At 41.0% G+C, this 24,443-nt stretch overlaps 1 protein-coding gene across 1 annotated transcript in view; it reads right to left on the reverse strand.

The window, feature by feature from the left end:
- The window catches only part of KALRN (kalirin, RhoGEF kinase), a gene marked incomplete at its 5' end in the record, with an annotated part of 339,046 nt that overhangs the window by 307,814 nt on the left and 6,789 nt on the right, over positions 1-24,443 (reverse strand). The window contains one exon of the mRNA XM_009996218.1: positions 18,572-18,686. Within this exon, the coding sequence (XP_009994520.1) occupies positions 18,572-18,686 (115 nt within the window). The remainder of the gene's footprint in view (positions 1-18,571; positions 18,687-24,443) is intronic.

Genomic DNA, 24,443 nt, shown 5'->3' on the forward strand with positions numbered 1-24,443 from the left:
TCCACACATTTTATTCAAGGGCACAACACTGGATTCTAGTAGATCTGTTAGGATGAAAGCTTGAGTGCTACAACCCAGAAACACTCTGTGGTCCCTGCATAGGTATGTTTAGCTAAGACACTATGTGAGGATTTGAGTTCTCTTTAGAAGTATATGATTTAGAAGCTGATGCCTCCATTTTCCCCAGGTTGGACAATGAGGACTGACCATGACTAATAAAATCAGTGATACTCCTTTTTTTTTTGAGCTCCACCCATATACTAACAAAGTAAGTCTTTGTAGGCACAATGATTTACCCAAAATAGTTCACTTATCAGATAGATACTTCCTGCTGTGCCAGGCTGGGTGAAGACAATCTGTGCTATTACATCCAGAAAAGCTTGCTCTGAAGTTACAGGATCAACTTGTGCTATAAGAAACACTTGTAAAACAATTTTTTGTGTATTCCTTCACAGAACAGACTTGACTCATTCTTTCAAATAACTACCATGATGGCACTGAGAGGAGAAAACAATCCCTTTTACTGAGTCCTCAAGAGATGGTGGGTACTGATGTGCTATTCACAATCCAGCCTCAAAACATTTAGCTCATCTCTGATTATTTCTGAATCTGTCTCCTAGCAAGGCCAGGGTGTCTCACTCTCTCTAGCAAGGGAGACTAAGCCTTGCCAATGAAGTTACTTGATGTGAGGCATCCCTTATTATTTATATGGAGACATAAAAGTATGATAGATCAAAATCACTGATGCTGACTGAGCACAAACAAGTCCATAATTCAGTATTTCAAAGGGAAAGTTGGAGTGAGAAAGTTGGATCCAAAAAGCTTCTGCAGAGAAAAGATGAATCCAACAGCCAAATAATGGAACTAAAATCTGGCAATAACTGTGCAGACCTCGACTGAGTCTCTGAGCTAACACTGCCTGTCTTCCTGAAAGCACTTGAGTTATTTCTCCAGCCTAAGATGCTCTCACCTTTGCACATGATGGAGCTCTTGGATGCCTGTGTGCGGTCAGTTTTACAGTCCATCATACTAAGGCACTTTCCCACCCTGATGGGAACTCACATATTGGTCTCATGCCCACACAGTTTTAAGTTTGCTTCCCTCATGGTCCTGAATTTCCATCACAACCACTAGTAATTTCAGTTCGCCATCAGTACCTCTTCCCATTAGACACCACTAATTGGAAAACCTCAGAGCAACTGTTTAATCAACTAAAACAGGTCCAGATAAATGCTTCCAATAGTAATTGTCTGGTTTCAACTGCCTCCTCCCCTTCTCCTATTAGCCATATTGCTTCTCTATCAGAAGCACAATAAAACTTCACAGGCAAGTCCATCTACAAATGCCACACGTGAACATGCATCACCCTATTCACCTCAGGAACTGCACAGCCCAGCTGGTGCTTTTGCTGCTGCAAGACCTGAAAACTTTATTGAAAAATTAACATATGGCATGATAGGAATGATAGGAATCTACTAGTCAGACAACTCTTACAACTTTTACAATTTATTGTAGCTATCAACCTGCCCATGGTAACACAAACCACAGAGCAGATTCACAGAGCACCGCACCTAAGGGTATTTGGCCTGATATTGTGTGGCTCATCTGATCTGGAAGAGACACAGCCAAGATGTGTCACAGGCCACATCTACTCCACCAGATTAAGGGGTTTCCCATTTGTCAGTTTAATGCAATGTAACAACCAGTGGTGAAAAACAACAGAAAGCATTTCGCAGTCTTTATGCAAACCTCACCTGGGACGCTGCACTCAGTACAAGAAAAGCCTACTAATGTTCACTCACTGACACTGAGATAAAGCAAAAAAATGGAAGCATTTCCTTTCAGTTATAGCCTCACAAGTTATTAATTTCTAACAACTGGATGAAGCACTGCAGGCGAGGGGATGACACAGAGTCAGGCCATCTTAGTTGAGTTGCTCACTTCCTTCTTGTGTTTCAGTGTTACAGCTCAACTCTACCTCTGTTTTTTTCTCATCTGTAAAACGGATGTTACCATATTTATTGAGGCTAATACATTCTTCCAATGAACGTATGATATTTACCACATTTTCAGACACAGGTAGGAAACATAACTGCAGGAGAATTACAAACTGCAAGCAGCCGTGGCAGCTTTGTAGCTAATTCACAAAAGCTTAAGAGAGATCACTTAATAATCTAAGCATGTGCTTACTTACCCATGCTGGGCTATATTCTCTGTTACACGTGCTGATTTTACATGGGGAGCATTTATTGCTCTATACATATGCTTATCTAATTGTACTGAACACACATGCTTTATTAAACTCATAAATGAGCACATTTATGGGTCTATGTGAAAGTAGAGCCCTTCATATTTTATTTATGAAGTGGGACAATAGAATTGCATTGACATAGAACATCCATTTAATTCAGAGGATTTAGGGTCGTCCTGCAGATTTTGCTATTTTTTGCCAGAATCAAAGCTTTTGGTTTTTTTAATTAGATTTCCAGCCCATCTGCTTGCAAAGATAGCCTTGACAATACCAACTAATGCACATTTGTCTTGCTGAGTCTGCAGCCAGTGGAAAGAAACAATGAGACTAGAACAGTGAACTTGCACCCTCCATCTTACTGGAGTGTTAACTAAAAAGCCAATCCTGACTGTCTGTATACCAAGATTCTTAACTATTTCACTGCTGTTAGTTTTGCCACCATCCCTGCACATAAAACATTTGTCAATGCCCTGACTTATTCAGATAAGTTCTTGCCTGTTTTGGTGACCATGCTGTACAACTGAGGCTGTCAGTTAAGACCAGACCAAATATATACATCTTAAATTATAATCAAAGATTTTTCTCCTTCTTAATGTGTGGAGTAAAAACATTCAGCATAATCAGACAACTAGCACTAAAAGCCTATAGTGGAAAAGATTGCAAAGCCACAATTGTTTTGGATTTGATGTAGAGCCCACAGGAGCCCTGCCTAATACATAATTTTAAGTGCTTTATGATACAAAACTAAGGAAAGCAGATTAAAATCTCTGTTGCTATGACATGCTTTACAAATGGCATAGAAAACATAGCTCAAACAGACTCAGATTTTTTTTCCTACCACTTGAAAATAATAAGAATAGTGTACTGGTCTCTTATGAGAGTGAAGTGTTACTGATTCATAGTACTGCAATGTTAAAACCACTGAAAAAACTAATGACTCTAAAATGAACTGACTGTTCCTGTGTTTTCTGTAATTACTGATTCCAAACTTGAATAGCTGTTTCAACTCTCTTTGATGTAAACTCTCCTAAAATCATAAACAATGTGAGTTTATGCCAACCAAGCAAGTCCACACAGGTTGTTGATACCTGAAAATGAAGAGGTAAGATTGAGTCTGAGTTTATGACACTGGTTGCTGCCTGTACTATCACATTATGGGGATGCTGCATGGATGCCATCATATCCTGATCCTGGGTTTTTAAAGGACACAAACATTCAATGGCCATGCTTCTTTAATACTATGGTCTGTCCTCAAAATATCTTCCATCTGGTTCCTGTTTGTATGGTTGCATCTCAATACAGGGAGCTTGATTAAGCAATTAAGATTGTGCATGAAACATATCTTTACACTTGCTGAATTTAGATGGACTTACATATGTACTTGACTGATTTCTCGAGGAGGATCATCGTATTATAATAAGAATTAGGAAAAGGACATAGGAAGTAAAAGCCTGCAGGCTAGGCAGAGCTTTTACCACCTTGGTTGACGTCTTGCATCAATTTCCAAGTTTATTTTAGTAAATTAATGTGTTAGCATGAAATAGTACTGGCATCCTCTTTTCATTTGTGACTAAGCAGACATGGTCAATGCACGTTTCCACCTTGATGATTTACGTCTTATGTCCCTGGCAATTGACAAAGCAAACAGAGATCTTTGTTGTGTCATAAGATAGACGAGGGTTGTGGAAAAGTCCTAGGCTTGGTGAATGGCTGCACAGAAAGATCCTCTCTAGTTTGTTACTTTGAGATAAATTTCTTCCTTGATTCTGTTTGCAAGTCAGATGGGTATCTCCAGCACGTTCAGGTTCTGTTGAAGTCAACTGTAGCCTGGAAGAACTCACAGATGAATCCTGTAATTTTCACAGGAGGCACCTATCAAAGGTAGAAAGAACTAGTGGTCTGATAAATCTATCCAGACACATGCATAAAATTATCTTATATATTAATGTATTCCAACAATTTTAAACCCACCCAAAAATGTCCTGTCACATCATCTGGTGATAACAGCTTCTTTGCTCTTCTCTCTGCCCCACCTAATGCCAATAATTTATCACTAGCTTGATTAGAACTTGACCAATATTGGAATCCATGTGTTGCAAAACATAGTGTCCCATACATTACTTTTAGCACTGGAAGAAGAAACCTCTGTTATAACAATGCTGTCATAGCCTCTTGTATCATTTTGCATCCTGAAGGATCTTAAAGAGCTGTGCCATGAGTAGTCAGGTGTTAGATAAAACAGGGTCTAATATTATGCTTTAGAGTATTTTGCTCAACAACAAAAGCAGAATAAACTGCCTTTTTATATTGGACTTAGACAAAGAACAAAATACACCCCAGAAGGTCTTTAACAATTTCCTTTGAAAAGGAACTTAATTCTTGGCCAAGATAATGAGAAATACGAGAAGAAAAGCAAGGACTCACAAAGCTACGTGCCAAAAAATGTTCACAGGTGCAGGAATTAGACTTCTAACAGAATCCCTAATTACACATCTGACTTTTGGCATCTTTTCAAGGCAGCACAGACACAGTAAAAGTTCTTTTGTGTATTCGTGTTTTCCCACAAAAAAAGCAAAAATGTGATTAGCTTTGTAAAAAACAGTAAGTCAATTGCCTCTAAGTGGGCAAAACGAGCACAATATTTGCAAGATGGACTTCAGCTTCTGGAAATCTTGACTTATCACCAAGACACCTTTGCACTGGTACTGTATTTGATACATTTGTTTGATTTATATTGCTCTACTTTTTGTAACTTATTCAAACAGGTCTGCTTTAATTTTCCAAGTGCTACTGGGAATCCACAAAATGCGTAACATATATTTTAACATGAGGAAAAATATCATCTTATTCACTAAGGCACTTATTTCTATGCCTAGTGTAAAAGTCAGAGCAGGTGGATCCTCCAGGGGCCTTTTTCTCAAAGTTACTGAGTTGATTTTACCTAACAAAAATGTGTGCCTTTGTCATACAATTAGTAGTGCCCAACAAGTCTTCAGAAAAGTGCGGCTCATGCTAATACACTGCAGACACAATTTAACAGTCCATAAAACTACAGAGATGAAGTGTCCTACAGAATTCATTCCTAAATGAAAATCCCAGGAAACCTTTTTAATGGATCCTATTTTCCTGTCACCTACCATATACCATCTGACACTGCAAAATCATTGGGGTGGCTGTTCTGGAAATTAAAGAGAAATTGAGATTTCCAGTAAGCCTGTAAGTGTGGAATGATCTAACAGTGGAGTTTTGCCTTGTGAACAGACAAGAAAGAAACCCTAAAAAACCCACATATATTCCTTGTGCATTTGATTCCTAGTCTAACAGTTCATTAACAAAGCAGTGCTTCCAGACATTCTTCCTATGGGTAAGATTGTCCACTACTTTCCTATGTACCTGCTTTTTAATTAGATTTTGGAATGGAATTGCAGCTCCTACCCACAAATCTCCAGTGGGAAGCAAAATCTAAACTAATCTGTGATCCCAGAGATGTTTGCTTCTCCAGCTGCAGTTTCTGAACTAAATTACAAATGTTGTAGAAACAGAAGAATGGAGAAATAAAGGCACGTATATTGAATGTGATTAATCACTGTTGTAAGAGTTCAGCTCTGTCTTGAGAACGGAGGAAAAAAGAGGTCTTAGAGAAAAAGAACATATTGCCTATGTGATTAATTCGTAGACTAACAGTTTATTAACGAGGCAGCATTTCCAGCCAATCTTCCTATGTGTAAGATGACCCATTAGTTTATCAAGTACTTGCATTTTTTTGGATTGTGTTTTGGAATTATAGTTCTTCTGTAACAACTTCTATTCCCTAGACTCACTGCATGCCAAAGTGGTACATTTGTAATGAGAGGCTTTTATCAAGTGCATTGTCTAAGGTCAGGAGCTGACACAGTACATGATCCATTTCTTACATGTTGCTCCCAAGACAGTACTGGGAAGTGCAACTTTAAATACCCTGCTTCCCAGAAATGACAGGTCTAATCAGTGAATACCATTAAAGGGACCTGTATTTCCACCATATGCAGCATAACGACAATAAAACCACTCGGGGATTTCCATTGTCAAGAGGTAAAATTATCAGCTACTTGGTTTCCCAAATGCCTGTGAGGTGTCTCCTGTATGGACTGGAAAATTCAGGTTATACAGTTAAACTAAAGGAGAAGAGAAATCAATTATGAGTTCAGAACTAACATTTAGGAAGCTCTGACTGTATGTGCTCTGTGTTCACCTACCAAAGTGCAAATGTGACCTAAATGGCTGGTCTAAGTTAAACATGAGGCTCCCATCTGATTACCACCTAAAATGATCACAGAAAGACACAAGCAGAGCTGCTAATAAACATAGTCCTTTGTAAGTGGTCTAAGCAGAGCTGCTAAGGCTACTGAAAATGAAACACAGTTTCAGTCTCCAATTAGGACTGACTCACAACAGAAAAACAACAGAAGAGAAAATTCACATTGCTGCATAAGCAGAGAGAACTTTGGCCTCTAGGGCAGTCAACTGCTGAATCACAGAAGATTGAGATAGAAGAGAGATTGAGACAGAAGAGATTACATCATCCCAGCCAGGCATGTTCTTGGTACTTTGCCAAGAAAGAAGAGCAATCAGTACCATAAGCCTACCTTTCTTGCAGCAAATTTCCCATGAGTATTAAATTGAGATGCAAATAAAGAATGGTAGAAAATTATTTTAGAGATATCGTTTATACTAACAGAATGTAAAGAATGTTTGAAAATGTGGAATGCAAAGGTCTCCATCCACTATTACTGATGCCTTTTTCATGTGCCATACAAAGGATAGGTGCACAGTAGATGAAACGTGTACAGGAAGCCCATTTGGAGTTCTCTAAGGAAAAAAACTTCTATTCCTAGCAGGATGTGATGTTTGCGCATGGAAACTGCTTAACACCATCCAACAGCACTTCAGAACATAGTGTTCACTCTTAACCAGAAACAAAGACTCCTGCTGATCTTCCCTCGGGATCATCAAAGCCAGTTACCATGCTTCGGAGAATGTTAACCCACAGAGAAAATCTGAAATCACTTCCTGCAGTTCCAAAGTAGCACAGCTCCATGCATGGGTACAATATGTATTTTAAAATGCCATAAAGCTCCTTTTAAGGATCCCATTCATCTCCGTACTAACGTTGTGTTGGAATCCTTATTATTCACATTGCTTAAAGGGATATATTTAATAACTGCTTGGATGCTGGACCCTGGTTTAGATCTGGAGGGGACGAAGGGTTAAATTTTACCAAGTGGAAGTTTTTAATGCACAATTCTTTCAAAATCAATTTCAAAAAGTAATATTTATTTGATCCTCAATGACAACATCAATAGCAGAAGCATCTGGTTTGCCAGACATTTAAATAATCAAACTTAACTCAGCCTTCTTGGAAAAGATTAAGTGCTAATATCACTGCATGGATATGAGAAATGGTCAGTAGTTCTTGTAATTCCCTGGGAAACAGGGTGATAGAGGAGAGCTGCATCATATGAACGTCACATACACACTTGAGTAGTGCAAAGGAAAGGCATATGAAAGCAGCTTGAATTTGGCTAGAGATGAACTGCTGCTGCTGCTCAACTTTTCACAGAGAAATGCAATTATTCTAGAAAGCCGATGCTCTACTACTACTTCTATTCCATGACTTAAACTAAAAGGACCATCCAGTCAAAATGTCCCTTGTAAATATTGTGTTGAGCCTATGGCAGGTTCCTTTCTCTTTTTTGCACTGTAGAAGGGGCAAAGCATGGAAGAGGTGCAGCATGCTTCCCTCAGAGCAGTTGCGGGACACGGGAAAGCAGTTTAGGTGCTTTGAGGTTTTGGTGAAGTACCATAAAGGAACTTTCTAAAACACTACAATACTGGAAAATTCTCCAGAGACTAAGGTTTCTCTTTAAAACTAGACATAAAGCAGAGCCCTGTGTACACAGGTAAGGAAACCAATGCTGCCTGGTTAATAGTGGAAAAGTACACTGTGGCACACATTGCAGACCAGGCAATATATGCTGAGCCAAAGGCATGTCTGAGTTACACTTTTCTACCTTTTCTTGGGGGTGTAGGAGAGATGCTAGAATTAATTTTGGTATTTATTTTGTGTCAAGTTATTTCTAGACTATTTATTTATTTAAGTTCTTAATCTAAGTAGCCCTACAGCCTCACACCACTGAGTTACAATTACATTTTGCTGCACATAGTGTTACAGGATCCACAGGGAACTCCACAGCAGTGCCAGGATCCACAAGGAAAACATAAAAGACCACAGACTGACTTGGTTAGGATCACCTTGTAGAAAATGAGAAGAAACCATTGATGAGATTTACAACTGCCTACCAAACTTGGATACCAACTCCTTTTGCAAACAGCAGGGAATTGAGCATCCCAACCTCTGAGACAAATTTTGCCAGTCCCAACCCATACTTTCCATACTATAAGAGCACTAGCCTTCTCAATACCGTATGTTACCATGAATTGGTCATTGTTCTATTTTAGTATGATCCAATTTTCTATACCATAAACATGCTCATTTCTATGAGCATGGGAACAACCAAACTCTTGGTAGTGGTTTCTGATTCTCTAATGTTTAATAACAAATTTGTCTCCTATATGCTCTGGAGATGTTCTCTCTACTTCCAGGCTCTAAGAAGGGGTGAGTTCAGACAGCCTTTCCATTTCTGTGGACCCTAATCAGGTCTATTTCCTTGACATAGCTGTCTATTCTTATTACATTTGAAGGAATGTAATATTCTTGAGTATCTTCTCTGGCAGATTTGGTTTAAACAGTGACTGACAGCATGATTGCATAAGCTTTTTGTCATCTGGAGACAAGGCTAAAAATATATTCCTGAAAACACATCTTCAGTCCTACCCAAGCTGTGCACTGGGAAATCCAGACTTTGGAGCAGCACCCACAACACTTCCATCCATCCAATGAGGATAAGGACCAGGCAGTCTAGACTGAGACAGCTCCAATTCTATGTCTCCTATTATTTGCTCCATATTGGCACAAACTAAAGGTCTCATCTATTCTCCATGGGAGTTAAGAAGAGCATTCCACTGACATGAAGATACCTTTGACAATATTCCCATTACAAAGCAGAATGCAAAGCACAGCAATTGCTTTCCTGCCTGTAATGACATCCATGAAGAGGGTGGCATAAGACACTTCCAAATTATAATAATGACGAAGAGTGAAAAGGATGTAGCACATACTGGAGTTACTGATGAGGAACACAAGCACCCATGCTGGAATGAGACAAAAAACATTTTACAGTCTATAAAAAATGTAGGAAAAGATCACTGAAAAGTTAGGATTGGCTGAACTGTGCACATTCTGCTGATGGCTGCTGACAGCTTCAGGAGGGAACTGCATGTGACCGGTGCCAGCCCTGTTGCCAGCACACTACGCCCACAAAAGGTCTCTGCTAATTTTAGCTCTTCTGAATCACTGCTCACATTAGCACAAACCTGCCCTCTCCCTGGAAGTCTCCAGGTCACTCGCTGCCTGGACCTCTTGGAATACTGGGGAGCCACAAATCTGTTGGCTAAAAAACCCACGAGGAGCTTTCAACACATTTAAATCAGCACTAGCACAGGAAAGGCCAGAGAGGGCAGCACGGCCAAGTGTGCTGCAGAGACTCGCACACCACTTGCCAGAGAGCCACAGAGGAAGGGGATGGAGAAAATGATGCTCTGCATCAAATGTCCAACAGGTTGCAGTACCCACTGGCCCCTTCATCAGGGAATGAGTGCAGGATATATCCTAGTTTACAATTTTCTGCCTTTTCTCCATCACCTCAGCTGCTTTCAGGCAGCAAATACTGATACAATGAATATGCAAAAGCCATTTAGTAAGAAAGAACAATGCTGATCTACTCCCCAGATCGAGGGCTTGGATGGAGCTCAAAAAGCAGAGTGAGGCTGCAGAGCCTTACGTGAGACAGCTCAGGGGATGGGATCAGGCCCCAGATCCTGCCGGCACCAGTGGGTGTCACTGGGCTGTGGTGGCTCCTGCATCCTAGCAGAGGAGGTGTGCACAGTGAGGAGGCTGGTTTGGCTGTTTGCTCCAGATTTCGAGAAATACAAGCAGAATCCTTCCCAGCCTGATCCCCCTGTTTGGAATGCAGTCAGACATGCACCATTGCTAACAGAACTACATGGACATGGGGAGCTGCTGCACAGGGCAGGCACCCATCCTGTATGGGAGACCCAGAGATCAGCAGTCCCCAGCCCATGACAGGGAGCTGAGCAGCACCTGAGGCTCCCCTGAGAAGACAGCTGGGGTTTTTTCAGTGCCTTGGCAAAGCTCAGACCCCTGTGCTATCGACCCCTCAGGATGCCTTGAGGAGGCTTGGTTGCTGCTCTACGGGGTCACCATCCTTACAGGAGGTTGCTGTTGGCCTTGGCCACACCTTTGGTGGGAAGTGCTACCACAGGCATCTCTACCTCTGCTTAGAGGGTTTTAGGAGCCCTCCAGTCCCTCTTTTGTCAGTGAGAAAGAGAGAAGCCAGGTGTGGTGATGCTGTGGAGCTATGGCTTGGCAGCAGCAGCCTGATTTCTTTTTTTCTGTACAGTGAAGCTAGGAGGATGGGGGCTGTGGAGAAGGAGTCCACCCCCTGCCATCATAGCTGCTCTGAACTTGCAGCCTGCCTGCACTGCATGTGGTAAGGAGATGAAGACCACAGCTGGGAGCTGGAGCAAAAAAATAAATAATAATAATTTGGACAGGTAAAACCAAAAGGCATCAGGCCTGAACCACCAAGAGACAATTGCTGTGCTACCTGGGAAGAGCACAAAGTAAACCAGTCACCTTTTATTTCATCAGATGTGTCCCCTCGTTGAGCCCTATCCATTGACTCTGCTGCAGATGGCACGACTGAGCTCTCACTGGGATGGAAAAGCAGCAATGTGCCAGGAAAAGGAATTTCTCTTCCAGGCCTGTGTATTTTCTTCATATGTTAAGCTTGGCCTGTATGGCTACCTCTGCAATCCTAAATCTTCAAAGGAGTAACCTGCTTGAGCATTGTTATGTTGGAGACTTTAGATGAACCAGAAAGAACCCAACATCACTTTGAAATCTTAGCATGTGTCTGCACGGTTGGCAGCAAGAGAAAACTGGAACTCCTCCCCTACCCTGTGAAAAAGAACAATTGCCTTGGAAATAATTCAGACACAATAAATGAGGGATTCCTTCATATTAACTGTTTTCAATTGCAGATTTATAGCCTAAAATTAAGCAGATGTTGAGTGTTCAATAGAATGCTTAAAAACACAATGGCAAGTTGAAATCCTAGTTTCTCCACATGTGGTAATCAGTAATTTCAATTATTTATTGGAATACAATTAATACATTATAAAATGGAGCAAGCTACTACTTTAGAATATAGAAATATTGAAGACATTTAATGGAGAAGAGCACTAACAGCTTTTCAGTTCTTCTGAAAAGCTGCAAGTATTTTTGGACACACATATAAGGGGGTTTACAAAGTTTTTTCTATGTCCTTAATTAATTGATTTCAAATAAGGAATTCAGTTTTGAAATTATATTGATCTTTGTTTTATTTGAGTGCCTGAATTCATGTTCTGAATTAAGACCATAAAATCTCTGCGACTTTGTCTCAGTATTAACATTATGTTACCATAATTTGCCTCTATTTAGCAATGGAGAGATGAGAAATACTTCTGCTAGACCAAATAGAAAATACTGATGACTGCTGGCAGCAGTGATCTGCAGAGCCCAGCTTACCCTGCTTTTTATTGGTCTTTAGAAGAAAAAGGCTACTTGAGCCATGCAATTCACAGCACATTAACTACAAAGCTCTGCATCATGCTATTTGTGTTGTTCATCACAAAACCAGTCTGAAAACACTTGCACTCTTATCCAGCTGGAAGGCAGAGCAGGGCTCAGCAACTACCCAAGCTGAAACCATTAGGAGAATGTTCTCAGATCCCACAGAGGACAGAGGAACAGAAGACATTTGCTTTAGGCCCAGAGCTGTGCAAGAGCGGTCTTTACACTATCCAGGAAAGTAGCAACAGGCAGGAAGTAATTTGGGAACTGTAACAGAAAGCTCCTATTTACCTTAGGTTTGGACTAATTAAAAAAAACTAAAAAAATATTCCAGGGATTACAAACAAACACGGGAAACAAAAATCTTGTACCTGTTTACAAAAATCCACAGATCTATACAAGAGTGTCATAAGAGCTGAAGAGGCTGCTGTTTTCATCTGTCTGCTTCAAGACAGGAGTGACAATACCTGGGTCATTTCTGATACACCTTCTGACAGGGTGTCCAAGTTGGAGATGCTGCAGAAAACTGCTTCATTTCCTCAATCTATTATTTTAATGCATCTCCTTTTGTCCCACTTGCCATGTACACTGAGACCAAATTGTTTCCTTTAGTGCAGTCTTGTATACTGGACTGTAATCACATAACTTTTACTTTCCCTCTCTTTAACCTAAGCATCCCCAGCATCTTCAACCATTTCTCTTAAGTCCTCTTCCCCAGGCTCTGATGGCTCTGGTTTCACCCTTTGCACTTCTAGGAAGTCCACGTTTTCTAGAAGCTTCTGGTAAACAGGGGAGCTTGCCAGGCTAGCAGCTGTAGACACTTATTGCAGAATTTTTACATCAATTATCACCACTGTCCACTTATCTAGGAATACAATGTCTCAACAGGTCGGCACAGCAGCTGGAAGAAAATCAGAGATCCTCTTTTGAAGAGCTGATCTCCAACAAGAGGTGGACATGTAAGTCAGTCCTGTGGTGGTCAGCACAGGGGCACAGAAAGCAAAACAGAGTGATGTGGTCAGAAACCTTTTAACAGGACAAGATAAGATCACCAACTCCTTCCACAGAGGTTCCCCCATCCCCTAAGATAATAACATCATGTACCAACACCATGTACAATGGAGGCTGGATTTGAACTGGCTATCAAATGGCAAAAGGCTCTTAAATTCACAAGTACTCATGTCAGTTATATACTCTTAAAGAGATTATTTCTTCAAAATAGACTTAAAATTAGATATTTTTAAAAAATCAAATTAAATCTGAAGAAAAAACCTCCCTTAGCTTCATTAGCTTCACTTCATTTTTTACTGTGGTATTTCAATACAAGTGTATGGTGGAATAATTATCTTATAGATTGCACCAGATATTTAGTTACTAAAATTAGTATGAAGTCCCCGGTGCTATTTTTAAAATACATGGTTATTTTTATAGATTTACAATAGCATCCAGAAAATAAGTGATCCTCAAAAGCTTCTTTTGTGCTAGGATCATGTAACAGAAAGCAGAGCTCTAGGGTTTAATTTCTATCAATCAACAAAATGAGTTTCACACTACTCCCAGCCAGAGCAGCTAATATACACACTATCACGGGTCATCAGAGAACAGCTTAAAATAAATCCAAGAGTGGGTGAACATTGCTACGTTTTGCCATCCCCTGTATTATTCTTGTAATTTTATAAAGCCCCTATCACTGAACTAATTATTAGAGGCACTTAAGTTGTTTCACTGCTCCTAGCACCTTTCATCGAACTCGCGCAGCTCTGAGGAGCTGTTCAAACACACAAGGCTGTCCCTTGGAAACATTTTGCTGCTGTTATGAGTCCTAGATGGCCCCAGAATGGGGAAATTCTGGAGCAGGTTTTTCATTTTTTACTGTGGTATTTCAATACAAGTGTATGGTGGAATAATTATCTTATAGATTGCACCAGATATTTAGTTACTAAAATTAGTATGAAGTCCCCGGTGCTATTTTTAAAATACATGGTTATTTTTATAGATTTACAATAGCATCCAGAAAATAAGTGATCCTCAAAAGCTTCTTTTGTGCTAGGATCATGTAACAGAAAGCAGAGCTCTAGGGTTTAATTTCTATCAATCAACAAAATGAGTTTCACACTACTCCCAGCCAGAGCAGCTAATATACACACTATCACGGGTCATCAGAGAACAGCTTAAAATAAATCCAAGAGTGGGTGAACATTGCTACGTTTTGCCATCCCCTGTATTATTCTTGTAATTTTATAAAGCCCCTATCACTGAACTAATTATTAGAGGCACTTAAGTTGTTTCACTGCTCCTAGCACCTTTCATCGAACTCGCGCAGCTCTGAGGAGCTGTTCAAACACACAAGGCTGTCCCTTGGAAACATTTTGCTGCTGTTATGAGTCCTAGATGGCCCCAGAATGGGGAAATTCTGGAGCAGGTTTTTAAACAGAGGACAAATAAAAAGTAGATGTCTTTAAAAATACAAGCCTCCAAGGCATCTTGGGTTTCCCCTTCTGCAGCGAGCACAGAAGGCTGCTTATCTTGGCTCCAAAACAGATTGATGTGTTCAGCCAGAAGATTCACTATAGCTGACAGAGAACATTTCCTTCACCATATTGCTTCACCATACGAGGAGATAACTCAGGCTAATAATATTCTGTCTCCTTTTTCCCCTCCTATAGCCTATGCATAACTTAATTCTTAATTCCAAAGGGCTTGCAGGGGTGATTGGCCTGGTGCTACTTTCATTTACACACATATAAATCAAAACCCAGTCTACCAGAATAGATGGCACTGCACTGGTGCTAAAAAATAAAATCCTCAGCGACGCCAGAAAATTCCTCCTTAGTTCCCCTCTATCATAAACACCATGTTATCCTAGATTCAGTCACACCCACAGCATTTCTAAGCACTGCATTCCATTTAAATCTGCATGCAAATAGGAGCTATCCTGTTCTCAAGAAATACAGCTTTGCCTATCCAGAAAGCACTACTGCAAATTTGAAACAAGCAGAAAATGGCAGAGTGGTAGAAAGCTGGCATCTGTGTCAATTATCTTTACTTCTAATGAACAGTGTTTTAATTTCTTAGTAATTAATTATAGTGCAACTGTATGGAGAAAAGGACCTTATGATATGCCTGAAAGAATCAGTGTGCAGCACTGGAGTGGGACCATGTTTGTCCACAACATCAGAGAGCCACTCGCAACCTCTTCCTAGTACCCAAGACTGAAGGATCAGGCTTTTGAATCTTCCAGGACCCCTAAGCTACCCCAGGTACTACAGACTGCAGCATTACCATTCGGGATATGAACAAACCCTGTTCTTAGATCTGAAGTCTTAACCCCCAAGCAGTAACCCTCAGCCTTGAAGAAAACCCCACTGAGAGCAGGCACCTGCCTGGCCACAACTTCTGGCTGCATGAAAGCACTCACTATTCTGCCCTACCTCAAGCACACATTGCTGCTTTCAGAAAGCCCACATTAATATTCTGGTTTTGAAGAAGGAATTGAGGAAAGCTGAATCAGAAACTTTGAAAAGTGCTAGCAAGACCCTGGTTTCACTTACCCTAATCTATCATCATATTTCATCACCAGCCTCATACCTGCTCAAAGCTCCCAGCAATGTGCCACCTCTGCCCCCTCCATTAAGGTATAAAACATGGGTTAAGTGACAGATAGTATCAATGTGGATAGCAATCTGTCTCACTCAGAAGCCATAGCACCAGGAATAAAGAAATAATTATTCTACTGGTGTCAATATGATAAATTACCTAAAGAAGAATTTCTAGTTTTTCAACTAGCACAGAAAATTCTCCCTTTTTCAGCACTCCAACCACCAGAGCAGTTTCTCCCGACATCCTGTTCAGAGTCTGTGCTAATGAAACTGTTTATGTTGGTGGATGGCTGATGTGTGATTCATTGTAGCATTCATCTTGGAATAAATATGAACTGGGAGCCAGTGATATGAATTCAAACTGTTCTTTCCATATATTTGTCCCCCAAAGTAAGTTAGCTTGAAAGTTCTGCTGGATGCTTTTGTTAATTTGAACACAATGTTTTGGGAAAATGAGTTCTCAGTGTTTTCTCACACCACATAGATAACACAGACCCACGTGCCAAATGTACCAAGTTTGTGGTCACCCTAACATTTATACCTGTGCCAGAGGTTTGCCTATTGAGTTATGGAGAAAGTAAAAAACAAATCTGATTACTTATTCTAGTGCTAATGAAAATCCATTAAAAATCTTTTCCTTCTGTCCAACCTAAGCTTCCCTTGTTTCAGTGTTACACATTAGTCTCTTATCCCAGCCCTTTCCTTTTGTAGCATCACAACATGCTTTCAAAGATCCTTTTCACTCTCTTAATGTACCCTTGGTGAACAATCTCTATCTACCCATTTACTCCTTCCTTGACAGGCCACTTTTTCTAGACCTGCAATCATTCTTGCTGCTTTCTGCTCCACATCTCTCAATGTGTAATATTCCAAACAGAAGACAGTACTCTGGTTAGTGTCTTAGCAGAAGCAATCTGCCAGGATCCTCAGGAAACTGGTGAAAGTGCTTCATAAGCAGCCAGTCCATCATTGACAGGCACATTTTCATGATGGAAGATTGCACTGCAGAGGGAGAAATGTTCTCTGGTATAACTAGAGAGGTGTCCTTCAAAGGCTTCAAACATCAGGGCAAAACAAGCCTTTGCAGTGGGGACCAGCAGAGGCAATGCTTTCTTCAGTGTTCCCAGAGACACAAGCAGCTGGGTCTTGTATTAGCTCCCTCAGCATGCACCTCTATCCCCCAGCTTCTGCACCATCAGAGAAAAATCCTTGCTGGACTGATACAGAGTGAGGCAACAAAAAGCAACACCAAAGACTGAGCTAATTGATTTAGTCAGGTGAGAGTGGGGACCAGAACAGATGTATCTTGCCATTACTGTCACTTCCATTAGGGAAAAGGAATTAGAAAATGTTGACATGTTAGAAGGTATTTTTTACTGTGCAATTGCTTGCAACTCCAAGCAATGTCATGTCTTTGCATTCGTGACCATGAAAAAAAGGATAAAATGTAAAGGAGCAGCTTTTTTACTGCAGCAGCTGGAGGGGGATTGCTGACCCCTGGGACACACACTCCCAGAGAGTGACCTACTGCTCTCCTGGCCCTGCAGCATTTCTGTAACCTGTCTCACAATATGGCTGAATACAGAGCTGGCTAGAGGAAAAAAGGGGAGAGGGTGGAGAGAAAAGCAAATAAATTCAGCTTATTAATAAAAACTTGATGAACACAAGTCCAATGCAGCAAAAAATGCAGCACCAGAGGACTTGTGATGTCCAGGAAATCAGCACTGGCAGATCTGGCACATGCAGCTGTGTTTGTACCTCACACTGCAGCCGAGTGACGAGTCTTCAACCTGCCCTCAGGTCTCTTCCATATCAAATGCAGGACCTTTTTCCTCTGACCATTACATGTTTGAGGAATGCAGTGTGTTTCTGAGACCCTTACCTTTTGACTTCTAGGGGCAGCCAGCCCTTCTGCCCTTCAGGTGTTAAATTCCCACTCTTTGAAAAATATGAGCACTGTTTAACAGGTCATATCCTGGGTTTATAAAAGAAGGAGCTCCTGGGTGGCACAGAGTGTGCTATTGCATCCTGAACATCCCTACTCAGCCCCTCACTTGCCCAGGGATAACCTTGACCTCAATAACCAGTGCAGTGGTTATTGGGTAAGGGTATTTGGCAAGCTTGAAAATAGGGAAAGGAAGCTGGATGAGGATGTACATAGCCTTGTATTCTCAGAGGCATTAAACATTGGCTCAGAAATACCTACCTGGGCACTGAGCCCTATAAACTGTCTCCCACAGCTTGCACAGATAAATATGCACTGGCAGCAGGCCTTTCCTCCAATGTCCCTGGGAAAGGCACGGGGACCTGCGTATTGGAGGAGCGACACGGGGACTAATGCAGGGAAAGGTGCTGGTTTACACGCAGAACAATTTAAAATGCCTCTCTTTAACAGCTTCCTCTGTAGTCCACCCACTTTCCTTCCTGAGCCTGGAGAAATCTCTGGGAAGCGCTGGAGCAGGAAGATCTGCCTCCTCACATGGGACAGGCTCTCCTCCTCGGCAACCACAGTCCTCTACCCCAGCTCTCCTGAACCTCCTACGAGGTATTAAAAAGTGACAGCAGACAGCAGCCTCTCTCCAGCTTGCTGTATTCAGCTGCAGACCTCTTAAGCCTTCTCCTCCCTTTCCAGTCCTCTAGAAAAGCTGTGCAGAAACATGGGGAACACGAGCTGCTCCTCACTGCTGTCGTGAGCATGAAGCCTGGATTTGCTCATGCTGCCTCCACTCTGGGGCTCCTCTATTGCCACATGTGCAATAAAAACCATCAGAGCATGCACAGGAGGAGGAAGGGACCACTTTTGTTTCTCTGTCCCAGGAACTGAAGGTACTAAATGTTAATACTTGGAAATCAGTAACTGCCAAGAACAAGTTCCCCACCCACCCATCCACCCTAAACTTTGAAGTGTTTTCTTTCTAGCTTTACCTTGGCACACTGGCCAAATAAGTCACAAGTTTCCGAAGGTCTTCCTGCCTTATTCTGTCGTGATTGCTGCGGGCTGGGAAGGTCAAGACAGGACCACCTCGTTTATCACGGCCACCTGCGGAAAAGAAAGGATTGTTAGAAAATCAGGCAGGAAGCACACGTCAAAAAAACTATGTGCACTGAATTGATAAACATAAATTATGGCACATTCAAGAGCCTGTGCACTCTTTGTAGCTTTCAGGCTTGCCTAATTGAGGAAGACATGCTCGCATTTGCTGGAACTCCAAAGGGGTGAAGTAAAAAAAACACATAAAACCCCCCTAACACAAGGAAAATTGCTACTAGTATTTCTTCTAACTTTCACCCAATCCCATCAAATCAAATCAAACTGCCAATCCAAGCAGGCAATGCTAATGAAACACTGTGAGGATAGTTTTACACTGGTCAACACCAAGAAAGTGAAAGTATGTTGTTCTCTGTTGCTCAGTGTGTTGCATCGTTCACTGCCAGACAGTTTACAACATCCCGCCAGTTAGAAGCAACGTATCCCAGTAATGTTTATGCAGTAAGATGTTCTAATCTATCTGGCAATTCATTAGAGACTGAAATTTCGATTACAAGTTCATGCCTCCTATGCTTTCTATTTAGAGAGTGTTGGCAATCAGAATGATTTTTGGTTTGTTTTCTTTTTTTTTTTTTTTTCCCTGTAGCTTTCCTGTCTTAAAATCCATTCCTTTTAAACTGCCAGGGTCTGGCACTTCATCTTTTACAGCAATTGTCAACGGCTGAGTCATAAAGGAATGACTCTACCCTGTATTATACAATCACAAATATAGGGATGAATACAATCTATTCTACAGCATCTTACTTTAATCTTTGTTGTGAATAAAGTTTAATAAACTTGAACTTGTAATCTTGTGCCTCACTCAATGTTTAGGTCTTTCTTCACATGCTATCATAGGATTTTTTCAGGAATTGTGTGTTGTTAGATAGAAGTTTGCATTGTTATCTAGGGAAAAAAAAAAAAGAAAAACTGCAGCTCAAAATGCTAGTGCAGAACTGCAAGGACCTTGCAAATGAGCAGTAACAATGCAGATGACTTTGTGTTTGCCAGTGAAAAGTATATTCTCTTTAACAGAAACGTCACTTCTGAGAAAGGAAAATCACATGCTTCTCTGAACTAATTTATCTGGCCACTGAGAAGAAAAAGCTACACAAGGACACAGCAGATCTCTAGCACTAATCCAGGCTGTGTTCTCTTGTGCAGGACACAGGACACCCACACTCTGTGGGACCATGACTTCTGTAGGGTTCTGTAAACACCCTAATTCAGTAGGAAGAGTCCTAAAGAGGCTCTGCTGTAAGAGCAGGATTGTCATGAGAGCACATGTGTGCTTGCAAAAACAGTATCCTGTGTCACCACAGGACAGAGAATTGCTCTGGCCAGAATTTAGATCAGGAATCAAGGGGGTGCCTCATATGGTAGAAGTTCCTGCAGGTGGACAAATCAGAAACTAAACTGATGAGATACACATACCAGCAAGGCACAGGTGTTCCAGCTGATCCTGATTACAGAGGAGTCACTTGTAGAAGATCCAGCTCCCATCTGACAATATACCCCTCATAGATTTTATTCTGAAATTGTCCATTCAGATGATGCCACAGAAAGCACCAGCTCACCTTCTAGCACAAAGGGTCTCTCTGCATGACCAAAGTCACACAGAAACAGCTAAAAATAGCAATGTTGTTACTATATACACAGTTTTAAAACTATTATTTTTTAATTATTATTTCAAATAGCTAAGTCTAGTCTAGAGAGTTTTCTAAAGCACTGCAGACTGTACAAGTCAAAGTCTGTTACATAAACTTCACCCTTCCAGAGAGAGATGCCAGTGTTACTGAGTTACAGGCTGTTGGCACTGAAACTCCCATCCTTTTCAACAGATCCTATATACCTGAAAGGCTTCATTGTGCAGCTTTCCTTTGGAGCCAGGTCATGTCTGATTTGTCCAGGGGTAGAAATGGAAAGGCAAACAAGAGATGCCATCTTCATTCTGAGCCCTCATGCAGGCAGGGGTACACAAAGAGTACAGAAACTGTTCTGCCTAATCTCCATCCAGATCTCTCTGCCTGATCTTAGCCTTTGGCTTCCTGTTGTGAAAGGGAGGAAGGTCTGTGGGAATTCAGTGTCACCCTGGCTTCTCCACACCTCTGCCACACAGCATGAGAATGGGAGTGTGATGTAAAAAGGATTCCATTTACAAGTTAATAAGCTCTTTTTTATTTTCATATCTCTATATATAAATTCCTCATTTTAAGTACATTCTCCCTTTGTTGAGATTATTTCACACACTGTAACAATGCCAAAACCATTATATCATGCATGATGTGTCCAAGAGAAAAGCAAGCCAACCTATAGAATGGCAAACCCATGTAGTAACTAAAGCTGGAGGGAAATATTTTTTCAACACAGGAAGCTTTTCAAGGTTTTGAAAAATTTCCCATCATATCAAGATATAACCAAGGCTTTCAAAAGCTTCCAAATAATCACTGAAGCAGAGACCTGAAATTGAATTTCAGCCCAGAAGAACACGCTACCCACTACTCAGTCAGGCTCACTCTCATCCTCCACTCCCATTTAAATATTTCTACAAAGTGGAAAAGCACTAAGAGATGAGATCAGGAGACATCCAAGACCACAGTTCTAATCCTCTCCCAGGATATGAAACACCCAGGAAGGGCCATGAGTTTCCCACGTGCCAGCAGCTTTGATTGCTCTCATACTGCCCATCTATCTCAGCTCAGTAAAGCAAAAATAGTGTTTCTGGTCAGGGACCTCCCTTCCTACACACAGTTCCACCACAAGTGAGCTTTCAAAAAATCAAACAAAACAAAAAACAAACTCTCCAAAAAACAAATAAAACAAACAAACAAAAAACCAATCTAAATTCCGGTAGACTAAAAAAGTTAAACGAGAAAATTCTTGACCCTTTTACTAACAGTAACACAAAGATTTCAGCTACAGAAAAAGAAACAGGGTCCCGAACATTCCTGTCCTCTCCTTGCTTTGGGTAAAAATTGTCCCTCAATAGTTCATTTAAACTGTCCTCAGAGGAGCAGGATAAATAAGGCTCTAGCACAGAGTCAAAAGTTACCAGGACACACCTGAGAAAATGGGTTAATTCTCATTAGAGGAGGAAGGTTTCATGATGACCTAGTTGGAGGTTTCTGGAGGATGGAAGGATAGGTACCTGGATCAATTCCTTCCATATTCTGGCCCAGAAGAACAAGAAGAGATGGGGCAAATCTCAAGAAATGTGCAGCTTAGAAACAAAGAGCTTCACATTTGTGTTAGAAGTAGTGCTCCATGCTTTGAGCAATAGGGTGAAATAATTATTGCAAGTAAATCATATATATTAAAATCCTTCACTTGTTTCCAAATTATGCATGAGCAAGCCCTGATTTTTATGGATGTCTGCATAATTTACAATTTTATGAAGAGCCTGTATGAGGAAACATCAGCCATGGTATGTTTAATTCATCGTAAGATTTGCAGAGTTCAGTAACTATGGTTTACTCAAATACTAATATGTAGCTTGCCCATTGCACTTTATAACCATAAATCTCAGATTTTCTAGACAAATTAAATGGGATTTTACCACCATCAAACTTTAAACACCTAACATGCTTGTATTAGGACCCACATCTCCTCTAACAGAGGCTCCAGACAGGTAGCAAAAGCCACTAAAGCAGAAAATCTTTTGGCCTTGGCTGTACCTTTCCTCTTCTGTATTATTATCACCTTTATTACTGAAAGGGATAATGAAGTACAGTGAAGGGGAAAAAATTCAGCCCAAATCCCACAGGAAGTCACTTGAAGAACCAGAAGAAACAAGGTTTTCTGGCTCTTAGTTCACTGTGTTAGAGCTTCATAGTGCTTAGGCTAAAAGTCAGCAATGAAAAATATTATAGAAACTCTGTCTATGCTTGTTAGTAATCCATGCAAGGCAACTAATCTTGCCCCAAATCAGCCATGATCTCAACACCATTTTTATATGCACAGTCTCTTCAGAGAACTATCCAGCATATTGTTTTGAAAGAAAATAAAAAATGGAAGGAAGAAAACAGTCTCAATTGCTCTAATCAATATGTCCCATCTCCTGCCTCCCACTGGGCTCACAGACATTTGATGTAATAATCAAACATGTCATTAGGTTTACTAATTACAGTTATTAAATGCTAAAACAAACAGCTGATAATTTCTAATTGTTTTTCAAGGTGGGTTTTCATGGGCTTTGCTCTGATTTAGAGAGGCAAACAGATGGTCTAGTTATTAGTGCTCTAGAAAAAGGAGTCAGAAAAAAACATGTTCTGCAGGGCACAAAGTACACTGAGAACAAATATTTAGCCATATATGCCTTGCATCCCTCCTACATCATCCTGGCTTGATGGCCTTGCCTGTCAGTGGCTTGCCTGCCAGTTCTTCCCATCTCCCTTCCTTCCAGCCTCTACAGAAACCATTGCTAAATTCAGCATTTGTTCCCAGAAGTAGGATATCATTTTTCCAGCACAAAACATACAGGGGATACTGCAGGGATGGCACAAGGCATCATGATGCACAACACATTAAAAGAGAACATGAAACCTCAGACAACCTCCACGGTGGCTCCAACTGCCCAGCAGCAAGTCAAGATGCTGGCCAACCCAAAGCATTGCTAATGTGAACTCTGGGTCAACCTTCCCACCTGCAAGTCCCGAGGCATTCTTTAAAAGTGTGAATTCACAAGGATTAACTGTAGACACAGACAAATGCCCACCCATGTGAAGGCTCCAGAGTACCTTGTCTACACAAGTAGTGTAGTACCTTGTCTCCAGCACATCAGCAACAGAGACAGGAGCAGTACAGAGTCTCTGGCCTCCATTCAGATGTCTCCTGCAGCTCAAATGAATACACTGCTTCATCTGACCCCAGCACATCAGAAGCTGATCAATCTTGATGCTGCAGACTCTGCTGAGACCCTAAGTGAGTTTCCAGAGGAGCTGAAATACTTCTTGGTAGGTATTTCAGTCCAAAATATGTGAAAAAAATGAACGATAATGCAGAGAACGGGGAGACAGAACGAGTTCAGCTGATGTCAGGCGCCTCGATAAAATGAAAAACAATATGCTCTTCCTTTTCTAAATATAATTGACAGACTTCCTAGGAAAGCAAAGTACCAAGGAATTGGTATCCAGAGTCTTAAAATAATATTCTTTCCCTGCCAGAGCTGAGCTGTACAAGAGTCTCCTTGCTACCAGACCTCCTGTGAACAGACCTCTATACTAAAACTTCTCCATCTTCAAGGGGAATTAAGTAGTTTTAAGGGTCATATTTAGGATTATTTGTATGACTGACTATCTCCATAACTACACCATTAGTTCCAAAGCAGGTGATTCTAGTGCAACAGTCATGGAAATTTAAGCTCCTACAACAAACCCTAGTGCAAATTAACACAGCTGCAAAGCCAACACCAGGGCCTGATCCTTCAGTGTGTTGATCCTTGCAGCATCACATATCCCAGAGTAAACTGCCTGAAACAAATCCTAATGGTCATAATTTGCAACATTAGAGTTCATGAATCCAAAACCAAGGTTGCATGTTCTCACCACAAGATCCCTTCCTGGAGCAGATCAGAGTAGCAGCTGTAGATGGGATGCTCAGTGCAGCAGCTGGAGGATCCCATTTCTCACCTGGTGGATTTGTTCCACAGCCACCCAGAGCCACTGCATGGATTTGAAGAGACCATCTATTGTGGACTGTAATACACCTTCACTGATTGATGCAAACATTTCGGGTTATTTCTTTGATAGAGAAAATTGTATCATTTCCTGC

This window comes from Chaetura pelagica, unplaced genomic scaffold (genome assembly GCF_000747805.2).
Source record: "Chaetura pelagica isolate M959 unplaced genomic scaffold, ChaPel_1.0 scaffold3, whole genome shotgun sequence".
Taxonomy (NCBI): domain Eukaryota; kingdom Metazoa; phylum Chordata; class Aves; order Apodiformes; family Apodidae; genus Chaetura; species Chaetura pelagica.